Source organism: Corvus cornix, chromosome 2, assembly GCF_000738735.6.
Source record: "Corvus cornix cornix isolate S_Up_H32 chromosome 2, ASM73873v5, whole genome shotgun sequence".
Taxonomy (NCBI): Eukaryota; Metazoa; Chordata; class Aves; order Passeriformes; family Corvidae; genus Corvus; species Corvus cornix.
The window spans coordinates 64463003-64473121 of NC_046333.1; the positions used below are offsets into that span (position 1 = coordinate 64463003).

Below are 10119 nucleotides of genomic sequence, written 5' to 3' on the forward strand. Positions count from 1 at the left end.
CGCTCAGTGCCCGCCAGGATGGAGGAGGTGGCGGAGCGCGGCCGGGCCGGCGCTGGGGCGAGGGCGGCGGGTGGGAGCGCCGCCGGAGAGGAGGGAGCCAGTGCCAACGCCGCGTCCTCGCCACCGCCATGCTCCCCTCCAGAGGGCGGCGGGGCGAAGCCACTGAGCGCGGCGGAGTACGCGCGGCGCGTACACCAGTGGCTGTGGGACTCGTACTGCGGGTACCTGGGCTGGCAGGGCTGCCCACCCGCCCTCCTCGCCGCTGCCGCCGCCCGCCGCCGCCGCGCAGCCGCTCCCGCCCGCCGCCGCTGCCTACTACAGCCCCTTCTACCTCTTCGCTCCGCAGCCGGCACACACGGCCTCCGCCGGGACGGGGCCCCGCGCCCCCGCCGCTGCCACCCCAGCCTGGCCGGGAGCGGCGGGCGCGGTGTCCCCCCTGCCCAGGGCGGCCTCCGGCAGCGGCGCCGGCACCAGCGGCAGCGGCGCCTCCAGGGACACGGGGCGGACGGCGGGTGAGTGGGGGCCGGGGCTGGGCCGCTCGGCCTGGGGAGGAAGAGGAGCCTGATGAGAGACGCAGCTTCGGGAACCGGGATCTGGAGAGGGAAGCCGGGGGTGTGCGACGTTGGGAGTCGCTGCGCTTCCGTTGGCTGCGGCCCCGGGCATGTGGCTGTGCCTTGTGACACAGGGTGACAGCCCTAATACCGAGATCGTAAGTCCAGAACTTGGTCCATAAACAAGTTTGAGATACAGGGTGACAGCCCTGATACCGAGGTTGTAAATTCAGAACTCGGTCCATAAGCAGGTCTGGGGGGTTTGACTCGCGTATACAGTTTACAGCTTCAGTGCTCGTAAAGATGTTTTCATGGATACGAAGGAGTTGATTTTTTTTTTTTTTTCCAGTGGAACTTATTCTTGTCATCACAGGCTTGTAATGCATCTAGCTTTGTAAGTAGCCCGTTTGGATGATGACATCTAAACTAACTTTGCCTGGGTTCAGTGGGCTTTTGGTGCTCAAATAAAATCATTTAGTGAAATCGAAGCAGAGAAGTGAAAATATGCTGACATTGAACAAGCTTAGGCAGCAGGATCCGAGATAAACAGACGTCTGTTGCAGCTGTAAATATTGAAGGCAGTGCACAGCAGGCCTTCTGTTTATATTTGTTCAGGAGTAAAGCAAACTCACTCTGATCACATCAGAGGGAAAACTTGGAGCAGCAACAATTCCTCACAAGTTGAGGAACGCCTAGGTCACATTCCTTGAATGTTCGTACCACTGTGAGCAGTGGTAGGAAATTGTGGAGAAGAGCACTGCTGAAGGACTTTGGAAGAAAGCCAGATCTCGTTTCTCTCTGCAGGACAAAGTACGACATTGCTGATCTCTGACATTGTTTATAAGCTTAGTAGCAGTATGTGTGTGGAAGATGTTTTTCGTTCCTTTTTCCTTATTTTCAAGGGAAGGAAATCAAGCTTCTGAGCTTGCTTCTTTCTTATGTTTTTGAGCAGATGTTGCTTAAACGTGGTTAGAACACAAAATAGTATTTTCTGTAATTATGCCCTGATTCTATTATAGTTTGCTTATGAACTGATATTGCCAGTCATTAAAAGGAGGGTTGGACAAAGGCTAGGCTGAAATGATTCTTGGATTTTTATCTGTTTTTTCAGGAGCTAATTCCATATGTTAAAGGTAATTTAGGGCATAAATAGCATTTCATGCTGATGAACGTGGTTATTCTGAATATTGCAACACACCTGGCCTTCTTAAGGGACTAGGTATGTGATCCAGTGATACAATACAGTTATAAACAAAGACTGTTGTGCTGGTGCTTTGGCTTCAGGTTGCAGATGGCTATATCTGGAATAGCTAAAGTGATTATGGCTCCTTCTTCCCTGCTGTAGATTATTGCCCACACAGCAGGCTCGGCAGGGCAGGTCATGTATCTGTCCCTGTGCTAATGCAGTGTACAGCCCCTGTGCTTACGTAAGCTGAAATAAGTGACAGCTTATGTTAATGTTGCAGATTTTAAACTGGGATGTCAAAAAGTGGGATTGTAACTGCCTCTGCCACTTCAGTCTGCCTGCAGGTATGTGCCAGTGCACCAATACTAACAGCACCCTGGGCAGTGGCAGGCTCTGTGAACAGTCACCATGATTTAAGACACTTCCTCTCCTGGTTGCTCCCTGCCTTACTGCAGGAGACTACTGCTCATCCGTTAGGAACAGCAGGGCAAAAGGTGCATCCAAGCCTCATCTGCCCTGTGGCTGAGCAGTGCAAACCCTTGTTAAGCACTATGTGGATGCTAAATCCTGGACGTTGAGCTGGATGGATGTTGCATTTGGCTGTCCTTGCTGAACCAGTGGCAACCCTTGGCAAAAGAGTGGATTTCTGATGTGAGGAACATCTTGAATCACTGCAATGTAAATCTGCCAGAGTCTAAGGGTTGCCAAGATTTCTTAATGTGATGGAGTTGAACATAATTTGAATACTTATTTCCTAGCCCCATGGAGCTTCTTCTTTATGCAGTCATTTAATTTATTTATTCAATGGTGAATAAATCAGTCTCTGCCACCAACTTTAACAAATGTGCTGCTTTTAACAGAGCAAATGAAAGCTTTCACCTGGCACTGTGTATTCAAGCCAGGATTGGGAGACTGGCTATGTTCCCTCCTGCCTTAGTTGAAGAATCTCTAATGAGAATTTAACAGACAGCTTGGACAGGCTTTGACAATGCCAATGGAATCCATTTTAGTATTATACATGTAAGTCATGGTACTTGATACTATCGATGCAGAGCGATCAGTGCAGCAGGTATGAAATGAAGCTGTATAAACCCAGGTATGTTAAATAAGTGCTGGCTCTTACCTGATCCCTGCCTGATTCTCCTTACCTCATTTAAAAGTTCTGTGGGCTTTTGGCTTGGCACACACAGCTCACAGGGCCATGGCTGGCAGCATCAGTCTCAGCAGCTGAACTGGGGAGGCTTATTCTAAATGAAATTTAGATGAAATTATGTTTTTTGAGATTAGAGTGTGGTATGATTTTCCTTCCTCTTCTGTCCTTTCTGTGTGTGGGGATAAGTATTCTCAGAAACAGTAACAAGCCCAGTCACTGTTTCCCACAGGTTCCATCTGGTAGCAGAAGGGCATTTCTCAGTGAAGTTTTGACTTGAGTCGTTGCAGGTTTCATGTGAGAGTCATGTTCGTCCTTTGGGAAGTAGAGTAGCTGGGTCCAGATGAAATTATTTTGCAACTCTGTTTCTTGGAAAGTTTCCAAGAAACTCTTTAATGTTTTCTCTGCTTAAATAACCTGAGAAACAAAAGCTTGTGACTCCTTACTTTGTGCCCATTTGCACTTGACCAGTTAAATAGGAGAAACGTGTTAATGTTTTCTGCCTGGGGGTAGAGCAGTATGCTGTGTTTTATTATAAGTAGTCTGTAAAAATGTTTATGTCAAGTATGACTGATATTTTCATCCATTCCTGTTTGTGTCTGAGTGGAGACAAAATAGGCTGTTTTACTCTGAGAGCTGGTACTTGGTATACATGGAAGCCTTGGTGCTGATGGATAGAAAAATTTTGGTAGATCTAATTTTCATTTTAATCTGACCTCTCAGATTTACATAAATCTGGTCTCTATGAGGTTGTTCTAAACAAAAGAACACAAAAACTGATGCATCTTCAATGTACTTCAGTTCTTTAGTAGGGCATGATTTTGCCTGTGGTCCTAATTATGAGGGGACTCAGTTCCGAAAGAGTTAAAGTTCTTAAAGAAGGTTCTTCTAATTCAACTTAAACAATTCAGATTATATTTTATGCATACATTTTTATAAGTTTTCTTGAAGAACATGTGAGCCGAGATCAAGCTCTTGATTATGTTCTTGCAGAGAGGTTCATGTGGGTTGTTCTTTAGATGTTAGTGTTAACTTTGTGTTAGTGCAGTAAAATCTGGGTAATGTGAACTATTTCTGTTGCAGGTCGGGAGTTCCTTATCCCTTCACTGGCACACAGATTCATAGCAGAGATGGTGGATTTTTTTATTCTGTTCTTTATAAAGGCAACCATCATTTTAAGTATTATGCACCTCAGTGGAATAAAGTAAGTTGAACAATTTAAAGCTTTGTTACATACAGCTTTAAGTGTTTCATGCTTGTTGAGGTGTCAGGTTGTAGTTATGGTGTGTTTATGCATATGGTATCATTAAATAACTGACAGAAGTTGAGGAAAAAGCACCACTAGGCTAACTTCCTTGTAAATACATCCTGATTTTGGATCAGCTGATGGAAACACAGAATTTGTATGGATCCATAGCTCACAAACTCTCTACTGAAGAAAGATTAGACTTGGACATTAAAAAGTCCTTTATAATTTTCAAAGAAAAACACTGACAAATAAACTTGTTAAACAGCTTTTAAAAATGTAATAGTTCTGGCTGGGATGAAGTTAATTTTCTTCATAGTATCTTCTGTGGTGCTGTGTTTTAGATTTCTGACCTAAACAATGCTAACCACCCTCCACCAAAAAAAAATTCTGATCAAGCATATCAGATATGTATGTACTTGGAAAATACAGCCTGGTTGCTAGGAATGCTGCCACACTGCAGGCTTTACTGGGTGTAAATTTGGTTTCTTAAAAAGTGCATTGTGTGCATCAACTGTACACTAGACTGAAAGATTCGTCATTTCACGGTTTTGTATACAGATGTAGTAATTTACCTCAAAGATTTCCTTTTTTAGCTGCTTCTTTAACTGTAGATATCTTACTCCTTAACTCAGTTACTTGCTTTGGGTTGGTGTAATCAAATATTTCAGTCTGATTAAGAGATGAGATCTTGGTGTAGTTGATAATTCCACTACTGTACAAACACATTTCAGAACTCAGGCTTTCTGCTCAAGAACCATCCAAACGTTGCCTGACTGTAAAGCAATACTGTACAGGTAACATCTTCCAGTCACCTTCAGCTGTGGCTTGGAAGGGGTGTGGAAGAGGGTCAAATCCAAAACAATAAATATGCCAGTGTAAATGATCAGTGATCGGTGGGTTTTGTTCAGATAAGCAGCAACTGAAATGCCAAACGTTTGTTTCTGTTTAGTCGCCAAATCTGACCACCCGTAACGTGACAGCTTGTGTTTCTATTTTGGCCTTAGTAGGTGGAGAATGATACAAAATGAAGTACTGGAAAGATAGGGAACAACTATATTGCTGCTGTAGAGTGGTGAAAGAGTAATTTACAGCATTTTCAATATTAATAGTTTTGTGAGACAGTCAGTTGCTTACAGGGAACTTCAGAGAAACATTCTGGGGGCTTTTGCTCGAGACATGGTGTGCTTGTGGTTAGCTGAGTTGTCATGAAAAAACTATGTCCTTACAGGCTCAAGAAAGATACTTCAGGCCAAAGCTGTATTGAAGGGAAATCCAGGTTGTGCTACACCGTTTTCTTAACTCCTGGGTTGTTTTGGATTTTTTTCAGCCCTTAAGTCTGAATAAAGAGGAGGGCAAGTAGTACAAATATTAGATGAACTGTTTTGAATTGGGACTGCACGTTTTCATGTGAGCCTTATTTAGATGCATGAGTGAAAAATTCTTGCCTTAATGTGTTGCAAGTATATCCGTTCCACGTATCAGATAAGAATGTTAAATCTGTGGGGTTCATCTTATGAAAATATGCCATTAACTCCAAATGGATGCTTCACATAGCTCTGTTAGGCTAAAAACCATAAGGTTTCAATTGCTTTATGTTTAAATCTTCCTATTGCATACCAAGGTGCCTCCAGAAGAATATAGTGAGCAGTAAAGAATGAGAATGAGGAACCCTGATGAGAACCCTGATCAGGCAAAGGAGGATATAAAACTCCCTTGATTCCTTAGGGAGACTTGCAACTTCTCCCTTGCATTCATGAAGAATGTGCCCTTTTCTTTTTCCTTGAGTGTTTGTGTAAGAAAGATACTTGGAGACTTGGATGCCTTCCATTTATATCAAGTTAGATGGTTACATGCAGAATCTGTTTACCTCCCAAGGACTGTGAGAATTTTCAGAACAATTCTGCAGTTCACTACCCAGGGACACCATTGTGCAAAAGTGGTAATAAAGAACGATCTTTTCTTAATTAAAAAGACAAAACAAACTAGACAGCAACTCAGAATGAAACTGAGTGTTCTGAATTTTAATGGCTTGCTTAGTATCAGAGAGGGCAAGGAGCTTTTGTTCTTTTGTAATACCAGAACAGAGGGAGTGAATTCTGGTATTAAAGGGGTCATACTGGTATTGGGAGAAGGATGGTTTTAAAGTTCAGTTTTATTTTGTACAGGGACATCTCTAAATTTGCCATGCATTACATCGTAGAAGAAATAGATGAAGATACGTCCATGGAAGATTTGCAGAAAATGATGATAGTAGCTCTCATCTACAGGTTATTAGTCTGCTTTTATGAGGTAACTACTCATAAACATTAACTCTTATAATTAACAGTTGTGAGTTGTTGAAGAAATGGTTTTAAAAAATTATGTTACCATTGGCCAATAAAGTAAATCCTCTTTACAGTATTTTGGATTATGTTGAAGCTTATGACATTCACATAGTTCTGAGGATAACCAAGTTTGCTAGACCTGTCAACAACATGGTGGTGTGTGGAATTGAAATAACCTTTCTTTTACAGATAATCTGTATTTGGGGAGCAGGTGGAGCAACCCCAGGGAAATTCTTGCTTGGCCTGCGAGTTGTGACATGTGAAACATCTGTACTTATTGCACCCAGCCGTGTGTTAGTCATTCCGTCTTCTAATGTCAGTATGACAACGTAAGTGCTCCTGGCTCAGTCACGTTGCATTCAGGTTAACAGTACTGAAAGTGTGGGATTTGGAAGGAAGTTCACCACTGCTTTGTTGTTGACCTTTGCAATAATTAGACTGCAAGAGCTATTGTCAGATTCTGTGATCTAAGAATAAAATGGTAATTATTCAGTCCCATGGAGTATTTTTCAGGGTAGGTGGTTAAATCTCCTCTAGAGCTTGACTTTTGTGCTGTGCAAAACTTGGGTGCTAAACTTGGAAGTTTACGAATATAAGCAGAAAAATGAAAACAATGCACTGAATCTTCTATTCTGATTTCAGGTCCACAGTACGAGCTTTGATCAAGAATTTTTCTATTGCATCATTTTTTCCTGCGTTCATTACACTGCTGTTTTTCCAGCATAACAGAACAGCCTATGATATTGTAGCAGGAACTATTGTGGTCAGAAGAAACGGAGTCAGATGATACCAAAAAAAGAGATTTTCAGACTGGTTCTGAACACCCCCGCCAAACCCCAGTGAATAAAGACCTACCCCAGAACTGAAATTGAGGTGTCTGTTGGAATCTTTTGCCCTAATTAAATGGGAACTGATTCAGAAGCTAAAGAAAATGTATGATGCCAGCAACTACCTTTGAAGTATTGGAGTTTTCATACATGCCACAGAAGTTTGGGAGAGGGAACATGTATTAAATCCAGGAGTATTAGCCTCCGACTGATGAGACAAGACTGTCTGTTTTAACTGCAAGAAGGAGCTGTTCATTTGTCACTCTTTGGAAAGCAGATCCCTAGAAATACTCCACCTTAAAAGAAATACTGCTCCTACAGTTTTGGATGTTGGCAGGTAACTAGAAAATGAAGTTTTCCAGGCAGTTGCCTGTCAAAGGATAAGGGGGAAGAGACCTGCAGTATTAGACAGCAAGGCAAATGATGTTAATTAAATTGCCATGTATGCAGGAAGAGAGATCAGCACTGGTTATCAGTGTCTTTTATTATTGCTTCACAGATCATATTCCCTCACCTTTTAAGTATTTTCTCACAACATTGATGTGTAAAGCTTTTTTGCATGATTGTCTCAAGCATTGTCACTTACTTCACTTGTCCAAGCTAATGAAGAGGTGAAATAATAGCTGCTTTTTCCTCTGGGAAGGGTATGTTACACTGCAGTGTTAGTGATCTGGTGTGTGTAAATAATTCTGGAGCCATGAACAGTACAGACCATGCTAATGAAAGGTAACTTCTTTGCTTCTCTTTGGAGTGAAAACACTTGTCTAGTTCTTGCATATAATGCAGAGCAGAAGAGCTGCATGTGTTTCAGGAGCATGCAGAAAACATAAACTGAAATGTGTTATGGGTGTAAATCTGCAGAAGTACAAATACTGGTTATTTTCACTTTATCATTCTGGCTAATTGTTTGTATATTCAGAATAACTTAAATACTGAATAAAGAAACCTAATATTTTGCATGACTATACAGCTTAGATGATTCATTTATTGTTATTAGCATCCCAGGAAATGAATATAAGCAGTATTAATGTTTTACTGAACTTTGAGTCAGAGTTTGGAATTCTTTGATCCCAGTTTTTGTGTGCTCCTCTCTTAGGCATAATATGGCACGCAGTAGCTGAAGTTCTTGCCCTGCTTTCAGTTTTGGACAATGGCTTGGTTGACAGTAGAAATGTTTGAGAGTTTGGTTATTGCTCTTGTCTCCAGGTGTAGTAACTTACTCAGTAATGTGTTCATATGCTGCAATATTTTTGTTTGACAAGTCATGTTCTTCCATGTATAGCTGTACTGTGTATGCATTTCAGTTTTCATTCGGAATGATGATTCAGGACTAGATCCAATGCTTAATAGTGGAAGAATGACATTTTGCCATCCATTGTGTCTCCAGAATGAGGTCACTAACTGTTTAGATAACTACTTTTTCTTTACTTCAAAAATAAATATTTAAAAAGTTGTTGTGGCTAAACCACTGTTTTTAGAGTCTTTGCTCAATCATGTTTTTTGAATACTGCCAGGGGTGGTGATACTTACATTGGCAGCCTCTTCCAATGCTTGACAGCCCTTTCCATTAAAATTTTTTTTCCTAAGGTCCAGTCTAAACCTCCTGGGACCAACCTGAGGCCATTTCCTTGTCCTGCCACTTGTTACCGGGGGTGAGAGACCAACCCCCACCCAGCTACACCCTCCTTTCAGAAGGTAGTGGTGGAGAATAAGGTCACCCCTGAGCCTCCTTTTTTCCCGGCTAAACACCCCCAATTCCCTCAGCTGCTCCTCACAGGACTTGTGCTCCATTCTTTCAGACTTAAGCACTGATGGGCATGGCAATCAGCCTGATGAAAGCTAAACTTAAAAGTCCTTTCTAGGGTGAATTTTGCTTATTCACAATTGCAGTGTGAATACAACAAGAGCTTCTGTTCTCTTTACTGTAGCAGTGACCTAAAAACTAGGATTCAAAAGGGGATGGGGGAAGAAGAGAAAAGCGAAACTGTTGGCTAATACTTCATTACTACCAATTCAAGTATGAGGGAAGGTATCCTCCTACCCTGCAGAAAAATACCACCCCTTCCACAGGAGGGGAATTAAAAAATTACAAGCCAAGAACACACAGCCTGTCCATGGAAATGTGTATACACTTGTTGTGCTAGCTTTTAGTTTGTCTCTTAGGCAAGCTGCATCCCAGATGTGGCTTGTTTCTGCTTGAAGGACAAGTGCTTGGCAGGTGATTTATGGCTAAGGGGGAGAAAGTGGAAATCTATGGGATTTTTCACATGTAGACATCTGGAAACAGGTAACTGCATATAATCCTTTCATGGCTACAGTGGCATGATCTGCCTGCCTGAACAGCAGTGTGTGTGTGTGGTTTGAAAGTTGAGGTGCTGAGAGTTTTCTATTTCTAGAAACAGTGACTGGAGCTCTTCTACACCTGGAAAGAGCAGCTGGCCTTTGTCCTACTGTCATGTCTAGCTTGTGCTTGAAAGGTATTTCACCTCGTACCAGCAGCACCTGTAGGAGCTGGGATGCATGGCAGAAGTGCCAGCCAAGGCTCCAGCAGAGCCTCTGAAGACAGTTACAGCATTGTCAGCGATGCAGGTCTCTGCCCATCTAGGTGAGGGCAGAAATCGTGTCTGAGTCAGAGGTAAGACTGCTGTGACTTGGTACAAATGCAGCTGTGGGCCCCCAGATGAACAAGCATTTCCTCTGATTTTACTAGAATAATGTCTGTTCTCCAAGAAGCTCCCATAACTGCTACCGAAGTGGACCCCCCTCCCCCCCATTACTCATTTATAATCTTTCCAGTTAGAACAGTGGTGAATGTTTACAATATTAGGTTGG

General features: G+C 42.6%; 1 protein-coding gene across 1 annotated transcript; it reads left to right on the plus strand.

The window, feature by feature from the left end:
• On the plus strand, positions 1-8752 carry FAM8A1 (family with sequence similarity 8 member A1). Its single transcript, XM_039550187.1, is given in 6 exon segments — positions 1-272; positions 274-512; positions 3971-4091; positions 6302-6425; positions 6650-6789; positions 7103-8752. Coding segments are annotated over 6 exon segments (1023 nt in total). The 5' UTR covers positions 1-18; the 3' UTR covers positions 7248-8752.
• The last annotated feature ends 1367 nt before the right edge of the window (positions 8753-10119 follow it).